Consider the following 17,335-nt stretch of genomic DNA (forward strand, 5'->3'; position numbering starts at 1 on the left):
AGTGTTAATCTTTGATTATTATAATAAATTAAACTTGAAGAAAAAATTGAAACGCGAATGAATATTAAATAATTTATTATTGGAAAATAAAATGCAAAAAGGAATGTTATTAAATTCCATTTACAGACAGAGGAAAGTTGGACCTCGTACGAGATTTTCTCCACATGAATTACAGAAAATTTTTGTACGCTGTTCATCACTAACTTTAACTTTTTACTAAATGGGATCTTGATTTTCTTGGTTTTTTTTTATGTTAATTATTTTATGCTACATTCTCTCAGATTTTGTTCTTGGTCCATTTGTTTTTTCGAGATTGGAAACTGAATTTTGGTGGGATTCGAAGTTGCCTAATGCTGGGGTTTGGTGATTCATTTCGCTTCTGAAAGTATTCATTTCATTTGTCGAGAAGAAGAAGAAGAAGAAGAACTCGGTTTCATAAACCCTACTGCGAAATCAAGTTTTCGTTTCATAATTATATTTTAATAGTTACTTAAAATATAATTATGTTTTTTTTTTAATTAAATATTTATTGATTATCTAAATTATGTGACAACAGTGGACTAGGTCACTGGTGCTCTGTTCTCTCGTACGACGCATGTGTTCGTCTATGTCTGAATTCGTGGGCCCGCGGCAGTATGGAAGCTCCGACTTTTCTCGAAAACAAATGTACATTCCGATTTTTGTAGGTTGAGGCATGTTTTATTACAGTCCGAGGAAGAACTGTTGAAAAAAGAGTCGTCGCTCGTTAGTGAAGGAGCTTCTGTGAAAACTAAGAAAACCATCGGCAAGATTAAAGTCCAAGGTTTCCTATTATCTTTTAAGTTTTCTATACGATTAATTCGAATGTTTTTGTACTATAAAAAATCTTAATTTTTTTAATATTTTTTTTTGGTAGTGCGAAAAGTGAGAATGGGGTTGGACCCACCGACAGGGTGCGCGTTTGCTTCTTTAACATCATCATCTTCCGTAAAGTTGGAATCTTTGCAGCTTCGATTATCGAATGTGAAATCCGTTTTCTCTTCTGAGAGGAAAGCATTAAAAAGAGAACGTGTAAAACCGATTATGACAGTGAATGGATCTTTATTACATCAAAGTATGGCTTACGTTGTTGTTGGTGCCCGTCGGTACTTAAGAGAAGTGCCGGAGCTTATCAAGAGTGGTTTTAATGCTTGGCGGAGCAGTTCGTCTTCTTACGAAGTTGTTCAAGGTATCTACTTTTCGGACAATTATTTTTTTCATAATTCTATGATATACATATATATAAATAAATGTGGAAAGTAGTGCAAATTTATAAATAAATCGAATGTGGAGAAAATGTGGATTTTCTCTTACTTTGGAATCCTTGTGTTTTGCTTCTCTGTCTTCGTACAACTCGGAAAAGATGTAATTTTTCATTTTTTTCGTTTTTGATTTTTTGCTGAATGGGACATTATTTAATTTTTTATTTATTTTTATTTTCGTTACAGAATCGTATTACTGCTTGTTGAGATTGAAAAGTTCTCCCGAAGAGGATGCATTGAGAATGCAGCCAGGATCTGGCGAAAATCGTGTATTGTATGTTTTTTTTTATTTCTACTTTTTAATTTTTGCTTTTTCAATATTAAATATATGGATAAATATTTTTGTTAATATACAGCTTGCCAGATGGATTGGGCGATGATCTAGTGATTGAGATACACGATTCGAAGGGAAAGTATTGTGGCCATGCTGTACTTCAAGTGGCTGATATTGCTGATGAATCGGTATTTTTACTTATCATCTGAAATTGTAATTTTTTTTATTATTATTATTTATTTATTTATTGTGATTTTAATGCAGGGGGAGAAGCTTCGTTCGTGTTTTATATATCACGAACCGGAGCACGAGCAAGTTGGGAAAGTACAGTTACATATTAATTACTCAACTGCACCAGATGACAACAGTCACAAGGTATGCATTAATTTTTAAATAGGAAAAAAAATTGCACAAAAAAAAAAAAAAACCGAAGAAAGAAAAAAACAGTTCTAGTAGAGTACCGAGAAAAATAAAAATAGAGGCTTAATTGTTCGAAGGCTTAATGAAACAAAAGTCTATTCCAAGTAGCAAGACCCACCTCTCATACTTAATCAAGATTTTTATTTTCTTGATGACCTTCTTTATTGCATGTATATTATTATTAGGCCTCGTTTGGTTGGGGAGATTAGCCATGATTAACTAACTAATGGAACTTTGTTTGATGTTTGGTATCCCCAATATTTTTCCAAGCCGATCCGCAAATATTATGTTATCTTGCCTTTTAGGCATGTTTTAGATGTGATCTTAGATTATTTAATTTTATCTTGGCTAATCTTATCTTGGCAACCAAATGAGGCCTTATTCTTCTTCAACGACTCTCACTTCTTAACCGTTAAGCTTAGTCTTTTTTTCGATGGAAGCTCGTTGTCGCCTTTCATGTAATAATACTCTCTAATTGTTACCAAGGTTGTGAAATTTAAACGGAAGACACTTTGGTAACAATTAGGGATTATTTATTACATTAGAGGTGACAACGAGCTTCCATAAAAAAACAAGAATAAGCTTAATCGTCGAGCAGAATATATACCTGCAGTAGAGAAGAGCATCAAGAAAATCGAATCTAGGTGTATGTATGAAAGCTAACCGGAAATAAACTTGTGTTTAAATAAGCCTTCGCCTTTATTGGAACTCGGGCTTTTTTCCTTTTTCCTTTTTTTTTTTTTTTTTAAATTGTTGGAAATATAAATATTAAATGATTCCTCATATAAGCTTTTTTGTAATGAAATTGGGATGCTTTAGCTTTTATACAAAAGGGTATTATGATGTTCGAAAAACAGTATTTTCACTTTCGATTTTGGAATTATCTCTCGGCTAATAACATTTTGTTTTTTACCTGTTAAAATAAAAAAAAGTACGCATCGGTAGCGGAGACTATTGCGTACGACTGCGTCTTGGAGACCGCGATGAAAGTGCAACAGTTTCAACAGAGGAACTTGTTGCTTCATGGTTCTTGGAAGTGGTTGGTGTCGGAATTCGCATCCTATTTCGGAGTTTCGGATGCTTACACGAAGCTTAGGTACGATTGCGTTGTTGGTGTTTTCGTTTACGAGAATTCGTATGTGTGCTAATTTAATAAAATTCAATTCAAGTTTTAATTCTCGTTTCCTCGTCAGATATCTTTCGTATGTTATGGATGTTGCAACTCCGACTGCGGACTGTCTCGATTTGGTGCATGAGTTGCTCCTACCTGTCGTCATCAAGGGAAAAACGAAGCAAACGCTGAGTCATCAGGAGGTACATATTAGATTCCGATTTTATTTTCGTAATGGAATTGGAAAGAATACGTATTAGATTCCGATTTTAATTTTCTAAATTTTCAAATCTATTCCGGAAACTACACTTATAATTAGGGGTGCAAATTGGAACGCAATTTCCAATTTCCGCCGGTTCCGATTTCCGAAATGTTCCCGATTTTTTTGGATTGGAATTGGAACTATATTAAATAAATTTGAAATTTCCAATTTCCGATCCGATTTAATTCTGAAAATTTTCGATTTTTTTTTCCGAAAAATACACCTATGAATAATATATATTATATAATACTTATTTTTCCGAAAAATATACCTATAAGTTTTGTTTTAGGATTTTGACATAATGAATTGTTGTTAGAAGTTTTATTTGATATTATGCTGTGTTTATTTTTATTTATTTTTTTGAACTGAAATTTAGTAGTTACTAGTTTTACTTTTATCTGCGTGGATGTTGTTATTTTTGAACAATATGAACATTTTAGAAAATTTCGGCTAAGTTTTGAAATTTTAAAGCTTATAATGTGATTTCCGATTTTTACCGAAATTCCAAAATTTCCGGGCCTTTTGGAATCGGGACGAATTTTTAGATTCCGAAAATTTTGGAATTGGAATTGGAATTGATTTTGTACTTCCGATTTTTTTTTCGAAATTTTCCGAAAAGGCTAATTCCGATCCGATCCATCCGACTTTCACTCCTACTTATAATATTCATATTTTTATAATGTATTTTATATTATAGGTGACTGAAAAAGCAAAATTTCCAAATTCCGCCGATTTCAAACAAAAATTTTCAATTTCAATTTTCGATTTTTCCGTAATTTTTTCTCGAAATTAGTTTTTTAAATAAAGAGAAATATTATTGTAGATTGTAAACACCTCCTAAATTTTTTTAATCATCAATTATCAGGTCCGATTATTAGGGGAAGTGTCCGAAGAAATCAACCAAATAGCAACCTTAGTTTTCGAAAACTACAAATCCCTCGATGAATTGTCACCCTCGGGTATGGTAAACGTGTTCGGGCCCGCTTCGGGCCTAGCAGCACCTGTTCTTACACCTGCTTTGAAACTCTACAAGCTTCTGCACGACATTCTTTTGCCCGAGGCACAGTCGAAATTATGCAGATACTTTCAGGTAATTTATTTCACTCTCGATTATCTTTTTCTTAATTAATTAATTAATTAATTGGGAAATATTTTTAATTGCAGAATGCTACAAAGAAGAGGTCTAGAAGACACTTGTCGGAAACAGACGAGTTCGTTTCAAACAATACCATAACATATTAATGGATCCAGTCGCACTTTCTACAGCTTATAAGAAAATGAAATCACTTTGTATGAATATTAGAAACGAGATTTCGACCGATATCGAAATCCACAAGCAAGATCTTCTTCCTAGGTAATTTTCTTTCCTCTTATGTTATATTTATTTTATTTTATTATTTAAAAAAAAAATTAATTTTTTTTTTTTCGGTGCAGTTTTATAGACCTACCAAACCTTTCGAGCTCGATATACAGCACGGAGCTCGCTAGCAGATTAAGGGCATTTCTCGGTTCATGCCCTCCACCGGGCCCACACCCCCCGTAGTCGAACTCGTCATCGCTACAGCCGATTTTCAAAAGGATCTTGATTTCTGGAATATTTGGTACTTTTATTTTATTTATTTAATTTTTTTAATTTAAAAAAAAAAATTAAAGTCAATTTTAACTGCATTGCAGTTCGATTAAAGGCGGGGTTGATGCAAAGGAGTTGTTTCATGTGTATATAACCCGTTGGATCCAAGATAAACGTCTTTCTTTACTCGAGTTTTGCAAGCTATGACCAACTATTATTTTTTTCTATTTTTTTTTATTTTTTTATAATTTCATTCGATAATATGATTGCAGGTAAAGACAACCAGCTTTCCAGCTCAGCACTCGACAACTTCTTTCATCGATGAAACCTATCACCGTTTAAAGGATACACTTTCCAAATACGATGTCATAATCAGTCGATGGCCCGAATACACTTTTACATTGGAAATGGTATATATATATTTTTTTTAAAGTTGATCGTTTTAGTGGGGAAGAAAAAGAAAAACAAAATAATTTAAAAAAACATGTCATATAAAAAAGGTGAGAAAATTTAGTGCTGGAAGAGGAAAAAAAAAAGAAAAAGAAAATATTTAAAAATAAATATATTTAAAAAAAAATTAACCTATAAAGATTACTAAAGTTCCAATTTTCTTCAATTTTGGAAAAAAAAAAAATCAAACAATATAATTTCTTGTACCAACTCATCACCCCGAAACCAATTGAACTACACCCATGCTGGAAACAACAATATAATTTCTTGAAGTAATTCGTACAGGTTTTTTTTATCGTGATTGATACCCATTGCCCGTTGGTTTAAACACGGTGGAAGCGAGTACAACAAGTTTTACCGGAAACACTTACATGAGCAACTCGCGAATGTAACACAATAACGAAACATCACCAAGTCAATAATAATTAATTGGATTAACATAAATTGAATAACTCGAAAGATTAACTGAAAGAAGTATTTACAATTGTGGGAGCTTAGTCTTGGTATTAACACATGATAGATAAATTAATATCATTGGACCATCGATTTTAAACGATCGATGACTTTTTTTATCTAATGCTCCAATAAAACACAAACTAATTGTTAGTCGAACTTCTACTTAAGTCAAAACTTGTGCAATAACAAAATAGAAAAGTAATCTCAAAAATGGGATAATAATAATGATAATTATAGTATTTAGAAATGATGAAATAACATGATTGCGTCGTCTAAATCCATCAAGCAAGATTCCAAAATCCTCGTGACATTGGCCCAACGAACATATTTAGTATTCGATTCCCCAACGAGCTTGTCTTTAGGCAACCTGGCGAATAACGAGATGAAAAGGCTTATTTAAAAAAAAATTCAAAACCATACTCGAAAATTGTATCACGAAATTTGATTTTCTACACTTTCTTAAAATTACCTCTTTCGCTTGATCTTTCTCATGTGCGATTCTGAGTTTCAAATTTAGAGCAGCGTGGTACATTTCATTTAAAACTTGTTTCTGAAGCTGCTCTTTGTTTATTGTCCATAGCCGAAAGTCCGACTGTTTTGCTGTAGACGTCTTCACATGCTGCAATAAATATATATATATTTTTTAAATCCGAGTTCTTTCGCTTAATGAAAATGAGTTCCTAACCAATACTTCGATATGTGCTTAAAAGCCCAAACGAATATAGATGTTCGGGTTCTATTTACCTCCATTTGCAAGAAGTCATCTTTCCAAAGCTTGTACAGAATCGCGATTGTAGCTTTCTTTTCAACGAATGTACAGTCTGAAATCTGTACGAGAATAAATAAATTGAAGTCTCCGATCCCAAATGTGCACACACACATACTTAAAGATAAAGTTAATCGAAATATACTCATAACATACACAAAGGTGTATCAGGGACTCCGCAAATAACAAAACTTAAATATGCGAACTTCGTTTCTCCCCAAAAAACAAAAAAAAAAAGGCCCTTCCGTAAATATTTCACTTCTAAGCCAAAATTTCTTATTACAAGTTGTTATCGGCACCAGATGATAACTGTTCAAAGTTATATGTTTTGGCTCTATGAAATTAAACGTATTCCGGAATATTCGAACAGAAATAAGTGGCTATTATTTATATTTAAATAATTTAATACAAAATATAACATGTACGGCAACAAATATGCTTCCGCAACATCATTACAGTGTTTCGATTACCTTTTCAGTTTCCATAAGACGACCAGCTTTGGACAGTAACCTGTATATCCTGTAGGCCTCCGGCCCATATCTTCTCATTACCAAAGACTCCACCTAAATTCAAATACCATAAGATGCTGCATGCATAAACTTCTTAACGGGGTGGGGGGGAAAGAATTGAGAATTAAAGAAAATTTACTAACTTCTTCATTTTGAGATAATTCAATGATTTCCTTTATATCTGTAGACGGGGAAAGGTGAAAAAAGGTGCGGATTAGACACTCGATGCATACAACAAATTTTCGGATTTTGGATTAATAAATAACATTTGACCATTGAATTGAAATATTAGGATGAATAGAATTTGTACCGATGCAGTAACTTTCATCCATTCCTGAGGAGAGTGTTTCACAACCAAGCTGGTCGAGCAAAGATCTGACACGTTCGAAGTCCATGCCAAGACCACCCTCTTTTTTTATCACCTCGTCGTATATAGCATTTATGGAGAGATATTCTGAGAAAAAATACTTCGTAAGTCACATGAGTGATGAAAAGTGCCATAAAAAGGATTTTAAATTCGACATTGACAAACGAATCTCCAAAAGTAATATTTTTGCTTATCTTCAGTTATTTGGCTATTGACTATCTTTATTGTACTTAATTTATCATTGACAAGGCATCCTTAACTTTTCTCATAAACTACATAATCAATGTACCGCGCCCTTCAATTCAAAGAACTTATATACAGTGAATGGAGATATATAAAATGTGACCTCAAATTGAATTTAGGTATTAAAAAAAGAGTCAATACCAGATTTTTCAGCTTTCAGTCCACTCTCTGATTGTTTACTTAACTCTAACATTGCGCTCAGCACAATGGCAGCTTCTTCGTTAATCTTTGATTTGACATGTGCGATACAAGCCTATAACAGGTCCCAAGAAAAAGAAACATCAAATAAAGTATGTCAATAAATAATCAAATACGATAAATCAAAAAAATTACAATCACAAACGAGGTTGACCAAAGTAATTACGTAAATACTTATCACAGCAAACCTTATGCCGCAGGCGGCGCAAAAATTCTTCCACATTGACACGCCAAAGAACTTCTTTCTTTTTATCGGCATCCAATTCGCCTTCATCTTGCTTCCGCTATTTAATCCAAAACAATAAAATATCAACAAACTCAAATATAGTATTGAAGGAGACTTCATAAAACAACCATCCCAACCTTCTGCCCGCTTTTCACGCTAGTAGTAGTTTCATTACCCTTCTCTTCAGAGTGATCGTCCATTTCGAGAAAGAATCTCATCGACTCCATTGGAGCAGCTTCTGCCAAAACACGTTGATCTAGTGGTGGTTCTTCTACCTGTTAGTTGGGGGGAATAGAAAGATAATGACACAAACAAGAAGTTCAAAAGAGTGCATTAAAGTTATAGAAAATACAAATATGTGAAGCTACCTCATAAAGGTCCAGTACTGCTCAAAGATCCTATTGGCTATTACCATAAATATAGGAGAAGTCGAAACAGAGCTACCTCTCAAAAGTCCTATATTACTGCTCGACCAACAGATTTATAAGTGAAGGATTTACCCAATACACGAGTTACTTCCCGTAGATATGCCGCCTAATACTATGTTGCATTGCGAAAAAGACTAGCAGGGCACGATCCACATTACTGTTAAATATGTGGTGAATGAAAACAAACTGTATAAAATACATGAAAATGAGGTAAATTCTTTGAGTATTCTGTTCCTTTTTCTTCTCTAAGCTCCCAATAAAAAAGATTTGCAAAACTGATTTTCAGTTCTCAGTACTTCATCTCGAAACAAATAGATTCCAAGTGTTAAAAGCATCAACAATTGGGCAAAAAAAGAAGTGGAAAAAATTTATATACTCGTATAGAAATGTACAATAAGAAGGTAAAAACTACCTGTCTTTTTCTTCTTTCCCTTTTCATCAACAACATGTGGTTCTAGATGTGGGTCCGGAGCTGGACAGTGTTCAACAAATCGGGCATTCACAAGTTTAGTGAAGCTTTCTCGCCCAACATTTTCAGAACTACCTGCACAGGAAAAGAAAAACAGTAGAAAATACTGGATCTAGAGTTGTCAGATTCATAGCAAGGTACTAATATCCCTCAACGGGGCAAGTAGGATGTTATAGCAACTATCACAATGTGATCTTAAATAATTCTTCAAATAAGACATTGTCCAACTTTCATCCTTAAACTTAATTTAATTAAGAAAAAAAAAATCTTTTAACAAAAAACAAATAATTTTATCTACCATCAAAATTGTTTAAACATGCCTGGCTAGTTGTATCAAGATTTCATATCTGCATTTGGAGTTTTGAAATAGAGATCTCAAATGTAAATTTTGTGAAAGTTAAAAAGAATGTGTATACAAGTAAAAAGAACTGCATAATTAAATCTCAAGTACAATCGGCTCCTCCACTATCCACAAGCATTTTACCAGAAGCACACTATAAAGCAAAATAAACAGCAAATCATTAATAATACCTTCTATATCTGCATAACCAGCAATCATATCGTTAACCGAAAGCCTGCCGTGTTGAACTAACCCCTGAAATATTACTAGACACTAAACAAAACGAACCAATTAATTGATCAGGCAATCAACTTCAACATCAAATATCTAAGTACATGAATAAATAACAAATGAATTTTTTTAAAGAGGAGAAAGGAAAAAAACTCCTCACATCTTTGCCAAGTTCCTCTGATACAATTTCGTAAAATTTAGGAGCCCTCAACTTGTGTATTACGTTATCGAATAGAGCCATGTATTGGGTTACCATCCTTGGTGGCTCGCCGAAAACAGCTACAAAATCGAACAAATATTACCGTAAAAACACTAACAAATTGTAAGGTCTGTTTGGTTTGGATAAACTTTCTGATGAACAATTTTCCAATAATCATCGTCAAAAAATCATTTTTTTTCATAATACAATTTACAAGGATGAATTTACCGAGCATAGGTCACCGTAGAAGGATGAGATTATATGGACTGCGAGTTGAATTCCGTATGGCGACGCCATCACTGTGTGTGTGTGTGTGTGTGTGTGTTTAATTATTCTACTGTTATCAAGTACTATGGTTCTAGGGTTTACTTCCGTCGGAGAATAGATACCGGCGAGGGGGCTGGCGGAGAAACGATTCACGGTTAAGTTTCGCGGTGGCCGTGTTTGAGAGAAAAAGAAGGGAGTGTGGGAGAGGGGAGAATGGCGGGGTGGGGAAAATTCTTGGGTTAGGGTTTTTTTAATTATATTTAGTGTGAAACTAAATTCTTTATCAAAAAAAAATTGTAATTTGTATTTTCGAAATTACTATTAACTTTTTAATTAATAACCAAAATATAGTAAAAACAAAATAAACACTAGACTCGCATACCCAATTTTCATGTTACAGGCCTCGCATTAGACCCGATTAATTAGGGGTTAATATGCTAAATGTCCCTAGTTGGAAACATAACTGGCTGAGGAATACAACTTTAATATTTTTTTATGAATTAAATCATTTTTTAGAAAAATAAATATGAGTCACATCCTCAATTTTTCTTTTATCTCTAATTTACCATTAACCTAAATTCATAAATTCTAAAGTCACGTTTTTCTCAGATTTATTGTCTCTCAATCTCGCTCTCTTTCTATCAATCGTTTCTCTCAGATTTATTTTTCTTTTTTCTTCTGTCTCTCAATCTCGCTCTCTCTGTCTGTCAGTGTATTTCTCTCGCTCTCTCTCACAATCTTTATCTCTCTATTTTTCGATATCGCTATCTCTCTCTGCCTCATTCCTTCTCCACCAGTCCAATATAATCCACTATTGAGGAAGCGGTGGTTATGGCGGTGAAGACGGCGGCAATAAGCGGATGGTTGTAGAGGCAAGGAGACGGCAGCTATGGTGGTTTAAGGTCAGATCTATGATGGAAGGCGCGGCGACGGTGTTGAGCATGGATGGTGGTGTGATGGCGGCGCTCGGTGATGGCGTGGTGGTGGTGGATGGTGGTGGATGGAGGAGCGGATTTAGGGTTTGGTGGGAAAAATTTAAAAAAAATCGATTTGGATGTTATGGGTGTCTATGGGTCTGGCGGCTAGGGTTTGTAGGAGGAGTTAAGGTTTCAAGATGTCTATGGATGATTACGGATTACTACGGTTTCCTATGGGTTTCTGAAGATGTCTACGACCGAAAAAATTAAAAAAAATCGTAATTTTCACTTTATGTAGAAAAGAAGGGGAAAAAATAGATTTTTATATAATGATAAAATACGGGGGAAAAAAAACGTGTTTCACGTAAAAATTAAAAAAAGTGCTAGATGCAAACTTAAAAATGTTAAATAATACCATAGTTCATCATTGTATATTTACAATTTAGTGTAATTTTGAATTTGTGAGTGGAGGGGCATTTTTGGAATGAATTTAATAAAGGATGTGAAACAAATTTTAGTTAGACTTGTCATTTAGTTCTAATAAGATTTGTCACCAATGACTTATATCTTAAGACCCCTTAAATTAGATTGGATTAATTTACTACTGATTAACTAATTAATTAGTTAATAATATGTTTGGTTCTTTTAGATTGTCAGTAAGTATTAAATTTGTTATATTCTATTATTATATATGAACTATGAAGTATCTATAAAGTCTTTTATTAAACAAATTAATTTATTGTTTTAAGGATAAAATTATAATATTATATTTTAGTCACCCCTACAAAATTAGACACGATGTGTAACTAATTTCACGACGTAGTAATACTTCGGACTTCAACTCTAGTAGCGTGCTTAAGTAATGTTGATTCTTACTAACGAAATATCTTATTAACTTCTACTATTTAGTCAATCTAACATAATAGTAGCAAGCAAACTAATAATATAAATATTTAAAAAAAAATAAAGAACTATAATAAATAAATAAATTATACATAATTAAATAAGATATAATCCCATAAAAACATTTTTCACTCTAATTACGGCTTATACTATGCTACACCGGGTGAAATATACCAGATAGATCTTTACCATTCATATATACACACACACACACACACACACACACACACACACACACCTACATTTGTGTGTGTAGATCGACGGTAAAAAATCACCCGGTGTAACCTTCCCTGGGTGTAGCATAGAAATAACCCTCTAATTACATGAAGTCATGAACTTTCTATTTACATTGACTTTATAAAATTTTGTTGTAACAGACAAATATATTTCTTTAATGAAATATGGAACATCAAAAAGAAATAGAACTTTTTCTCTTTTGTTCATTGTTGCATTTACAGCAAGCCAAGATACACACAAATCCTGCAAATAAAAACTCCATTTCACATACGAGGCAAAAACAGGAACATCATATATAATTGAATCATCACCAAATTCTATGATCAAAACATTATTGTAAAAAGTCAAATTACAACTTGCGAAGACAATGTCTTACCGCTCTTACCCTTCTTCCTCCGCCAAAACAACTTCTTGAAGAAACTCCCGCCTCGATTTCTCTTACAAGGGACAACAATATCCATAGAAGCAGCAGCAGCTCCTGTTTTACTTTCGTCTTTAGTGAACTTTTCGCCATTTACATTTTGTATATCTTTCTTGGTTACGGGAGAAGCACAAAATAGTTGATGATTGTTATTATTATCGTCTGCAAGCATTTATCCAGTAGGGAAGAAGATCGATGGCTAAACATTTTCCGAGGAGTTGAAGAGGTGGTAATAACGGAGTCAGCATCAGGGGTATTTATGACTTTCTCGAAGAGAGCTGCGTCGCTAGGTGAAGCCAATGCCTTCAATTGCTTCCGGAGATACATGATTGTTTCTTGGCACTCGGCCAGTTTTTCTGAAGCTACTGTTATCTCCCAATCCTATATAAGAAATATCGATTTCTTAAGATGTGTTGTTGGTGCACAATTTAGTTATACATGTATATATATTACTAAGATGAATATTTCCGATTTTGCCTGATGTCGGAAATTACACCGTTCTGAATGAAACTTGAATGATGCAAGCTTACATTTTGGAGTTGCTTTTCCCACTGGCTTCCGTTATCTAGAACTTCCTCGCTGGTCATACAGATATCACAAGGTTAGAAAATTGAAAGCCCAAAATATGCGTTTCTCGAAATGCAATTAAAAAAAAAATCGAATTTGTACCTTTTTAGCTGCTTATTTAAGTCATAGCATGTTTCTTCCAGTCTTTCGCAAGAGTTATCTTTATTTTCCGGATCATGTTCTAAATACAAAACATTATCATAAGATTTTCCCTGTTCATGATTGGAGTCCATAAACTGATTCTCAGGCTCTCCTTTCGTCGTCTTTTCCTTTTCGACACAGTTTCCATTTTTGCCCTCGAATTGCTTCACAGTTTCCATTTCTGAGTTAAGATCCTCAATTATATCTCGTTGGCTTGTATTATTCTCTACAGAGTTATTAGCTGATCCACTGTCTACCTCACTCTCACTTCCCGATTCATCCCAATCCAAACGGTTCCTTATTGCATCTTTCATGCACGAAACATCCTGCATGGAGAAGCAGTGATTCACAACCCATTCCAAATTGGAAGCTACTTCGACAACAAAATGTTCAAAATCACCCTTTCCATTCAACAAATCATTGCAAGTTCGAACAAATCTTTGCAAGGTGGCAGAAAGTTGTCACTTTTCCATTGGAAAACTCGAACCACATAGCCCGTTGGGTTTTTCTCCGGATTCTTAGTCGATAAAAGCTTATCAATATCACTATCTTGAGATGGTATATTTATTCCTTCGACGAGCTCAATAACTTTACGTATCGCTGAGCTGAAATTCAACGAGAATTTGTGTCCACTCTTCTCCGGAATTGGGATATTATTATCTGCAGAAAGAGAAACTACTGCTAACTTTTCCATCTCAGCAAAGTCATACATAAGACTCATCTGAAGCTCCCATGTTTCTGTGAGAAGCCAAAGACTCGGAGCAGCTGGCTTTATCTTCGCTGCCCACATCAGACGAAGCAGATACCAAAGAGTGTTCTTGCAAGAAATGTAAGTATTTACACGGTTCGACACTCGTTTCCAATTTCGCCCTTTGGGCAGCATCGGCCATTCGGCGAGTATATTCTCTTTCTTCATTCCGAATGTGAAGCTCCTTCTCGAGAACACGAAGCTCGTATTTCAGAGATGTGTTTTCCTTTTCGGTGGATTCTACTCTCGACATAAGAGCACTAAAATCAGCCTCGATTTGAGTTTTGTACTTGCTTAAATCCTCAATCACCTTCTCCTTTCCTGATAGAGATTTACTTAGCTGAGTATTCTCAGCACCTAATTTTGCGAGCCTCTTACCCGAGTCTGCTAACTTTTCATTTAACGCAATTGTTATTTTCTCAAACTCATCCGATCTTTTCACCATTGCACTATGAACTCGCTTATCCTGCTCTTTCTATACGAAACGCAATTGCAGCATACATTCCTTCAACGCTGCATCCAAGTGGCCTATTCTTTCGTCGGAAGTAGCTTTCTTTTGTAAAACCTTATCGAGTTCTTGTTTCAAAGATATTGCTTCAATCTGCGCCTTCTCCCAACCTATACGCACATATACAAATCGAGATTTACTCAATGCAATAAATAAAAAATAAGTCAATGCAACAACGTCGAACAGTAGATCACCTGCAATAGCTTCCTCTGCAATTTTCACCTGTTTTTTCGCAATATTATCCTTTGCATTACACTCGGAAAGGGCCGAAGAAAGCTTTTCATTCGATATTCTAAGATTTCTTTCTAAATCTGTTTTCTCAATCAGAAGCTTCTGAACCTGAAATTAAAAAAAAAAAAAAGAAAAAAAAAAAAACAATGTCACACAACACTAAGAAAATTCATATCACAAGACATACAACAAGCAATTAATAACCAGACCTTATTTAATTTTTCGTCTTCTTCGTCTGCGTCTTCATTTTCATCTTCGTCGTGTTTGCTCAAAGAATTGCTTGCTTTATCAGCAACTAAGGTCTTCTCGGTAGATCTTATCTTCCAAAGCCACGATTTCTGATCCATTGCGTGTTTTCCCGTAGCTTCCAGCTCAAATCGATTTAAAAATCGCCAGAAAATCTGTTCAACATCACAATCGATTTTTCAGCGGTGGTGGTATAACATGTACACAATTTCACCCTAGAAAAAACCTAGCCACTGATCTACACCAGCTACAATGTATGGGAGCAAAATGAAGGCCCATACAATAGCATCACGAAAATCCTCATGAAAAAATTAATTGCAGCCGCTAAAAAAAAAAAAACACACACACACACACACACAGAAATAGATACAGATTCTGATTCATCTACACATTTACTGCACAACAAAAAACACGAATATCAAAGCTAGAGCTCACGAGAAGCCATGAAAAATCGAACTGTGTAACGGCCAAACAAAGTAAAACTAGGCATTGTGTGAACCGGAATCTGATAAATTAATTACGAACAAAAGATTAATTTGTAAAGCACCATTAACAAGCTGCAAAATAGGAATTAAGCATTTCATTAAGTAAATATTATAACAATATTTTAAAAATTTACCGGATTACTGGAGAAGAAAATGCAGAGTAGAGCTGCGACTGAGAGGAAACGGTGAAGAAATGCTTCAAATACACAGTGGAGATGGTTGTTGTTGTAGTTTATATATGCAACTCTTTCTCTCTCTTCTCTCTCTGTGTGTGTGCGCGCGGGATGAGAGAGAAAGAGGAAGTGTAGACTGTTGGTGGATCTGAAAGTTGGGCGGGTCGGGTCGGGTCGGGTTTTGGTTGAAAAAGGGCGGGCGGGCGTCGCGTCACTGTCAATCGGTATCTGTAGTTCCATGAATCATGTGTCGTTGATTTCTAATTTCCCGACTTAAAAAAAAAAGGTATTCAAACCAACCGTATGCGGAGAAAAAGGGGAAAACAATTTAATGTTCTAGGTTCCTTTATTATTTTTCCTTTTTTGGGAAAATGATGTTGCAACATAACTTTTATTTCCACTTTTATTTAAATAATAATGTCATCTGGACTCTATACGGAATTTTATATTATTTACGTCTCTCGTTTGGTTGATAAGTTTAGTTATAATTAATTAAGATTAGTTATAATTAATTGAACTTTGAACCTTTTTCGGGGTCGTACTCGTGCCTTCATGATGAATGAGTTATTTATTTTGTTGATATCGAATTTTAAATAATTCAACGCATAGATATGTTTGAGACGCTCGAAACTAGTATTTAAAGTACATAGAATCTTAATATATGTCATTAATTTATATAAATATAACAAATTTATATTATAGAATTGTAACATAAAAACTATTGACATCAACTATATCATCACTAATGAGTAAGTACAAAATATTTTAGACACTTAAAAATTACAATTTATTTTGACTAATATATATATATATATATATATATATATATATATATATATATATATATATATATATATATATATATATATATATATATATATATATATATATATATATATTGGCCCATTAGTTACTTTACATAATTTTCTCTCTTCATATAAAATAAATTAATTGTAGAAATATAATTTTTTATTCATTTATAATATTTCGGTCTGATATAAAAATACCTTAGTAGTAGTAATATTGGTACTAGCATCCTACCAAAATATTTCAGTACGGATACGGTGTAATTTTTTTGGTAGCCAATTACTATAGTTCATTAGGACAATCGATTGGTGGGGCAATTCGGTAAAAAAAATTCACAACCAACCAAACAAGAGATGATTAATGATATGAAAAATTCGGTTCATTAGTTTAATAATAGACGTACGTCACTTCACTTTATAACTTTCTACCTTATCTTCAACTTCGATTGTAGAAAATTTGGTTCATTAGTTTAAAACTAAGTATCGTTTTTTATCGTTGCGTATGTATTAAGAAAATTAATGAACATGCCTGGATTTCAAGGGAAAATGTATAGTATGATCAAAATACTCGTGCCATTAATTTTATTTTCATTAATAGCAATACATGCAAATTTTAAGAAACAATAATTAATACATCATCGAAATTCTAAAGTGAGAGATGATATAAAATAAAATAAAAATTCACTAAAACGATAGTTAATTTGGAGCATATGAAGTGTTAGGATTGATCTAATTTACGGAGCAAATTACCGTATAATTAAATGACACGTGTTCGAATCCAATTGGCTACTGATAACTATTTTAAAATAAATTATTATATTGTCAGCCAATCAAAATCTTCTAAAAGAAATTGGTAAAATAATGGCAGAAAAAAAGGATCCAGGAA

At 33.7% G+C, this 17,335-nt stretch overlaps 1 protein-coding gene and 2 pseudogenes across 3 annotated transcripts; 1 reads left to right on the forward strand and 2 right to left on the reverse strand.

Annotated features, from left to right (window-relative positions):
* Window positions 1–691: 691 nt before the first annotated feature.
* Window positions 692–5,124, forward strand: LOC105973385 (uncharacterized; annotated as a pseudogene).
* Window positions 5,125–5,792: 668 nt separating this feature from the next.
* LOC105973387 (uncharacterized) lies at window positions 5,793–10,339 on the reverse strand. 2 transcript variants are annotated; one of them, XM_088825415.1, is made up of 13 exons: window positions 10,028–10,339; window positions 9,761–9,879; window positions 9,561–9,642; window positions 8,973–9,104; window positions 8,270–8,407; window positions 8,095–8,190; window positions 7,850–7,961; window positions 7,409–7,552; window positions 7,242–7,279; window positions 7,060–7,152; window positions 6,568–6,651; window positions 6,293–6,442; window positions 5,793–6,190 (listed from the first exon to the last, which is right to left on the reverse strand). In XM_088825415.1, the coding sequence occupies exons 4-13, from the start codon at window positions 9,006–9,008 to the stop codon at window positions 6,182–6,184; spliced, it is 900 nt and encodes a 299-aa protein (XP_088681541.1). In that variant the 5' UTR covers window positions 9,009–9,104; window positions 9,561–9,642; window positions 9,761–9,879; window positions 10,028–10,339; the 3' UTR covers window positions 5,793–6,181. The 2 variants fall into 2 exon arrangements, with proteins under 2 accessions (XP_088681541.1, XP_012853862.2); XM_012998408.2 differs by having other exon boundaries at window positions 8,973–9,135.
* Window positions 10,340–12,366: 2,027 nt separating this feature from the next.
* Window positions 12,367–15,722, reverse strand: LOC105973592 (filament-like plant protein 7; annotated as a pseudogene). Its single transcript, XR_016034380.1, has 6 exons — window positions 15,605–15,722; window positions 14,949–15,140; window positions 14,703–14,847; window positions 13,214–14,618; window positions 13,075–13,123; window positions 12,367–12,925 (listed from the first exon to the last, which is right to left on the reverse strand). The product of XR_016034380.1 is annotated as a filament-like plant protein 7 (transcript).
* Window positions 15,723–17,335: the final 1,613 nt, after the last annotated feature.

The sequence above is a fragment of the Erythranthe guttata genome, chromosome 11, assembly GCF_056151865.1.
Source record: "Erythranthe guttata isolate IM_541 chromosome 11, IM_541, whole genome shotgun sequence".
Classification (NCBI taxonomy): Eukaryota; Viridiplantae; Streptophyta; class Magnoliopsida; order Lamiales; family Phrymaceae; genus Erythranthe; species Erythranthe guttata.

Excerpts from the sequence above, each read along its gene's own strand:
- LOC105973387 (XM_088825415.1), bottom strand. The coding sequence starts at position 9,008 with ATGTTGTTGATGAAAAGGGAAAGAAGAAAAAGACAG. Across the intron at positions 8,408-8,972 it reads GGGAAAGAAGAAAAAGACAG|GTAGAAGAACCACCACTAGA; the intron begins GTAGTTTTTACC and ends CCCAACTAACAG. Across the intron at positions 7,153-7,241 it reads AATTATCTCAAAATGAAGAA|GTGGAGTCTTTGGTAATGAG; the intron begins GTTAGTAAATTT and ends ATTTGAATTTAG.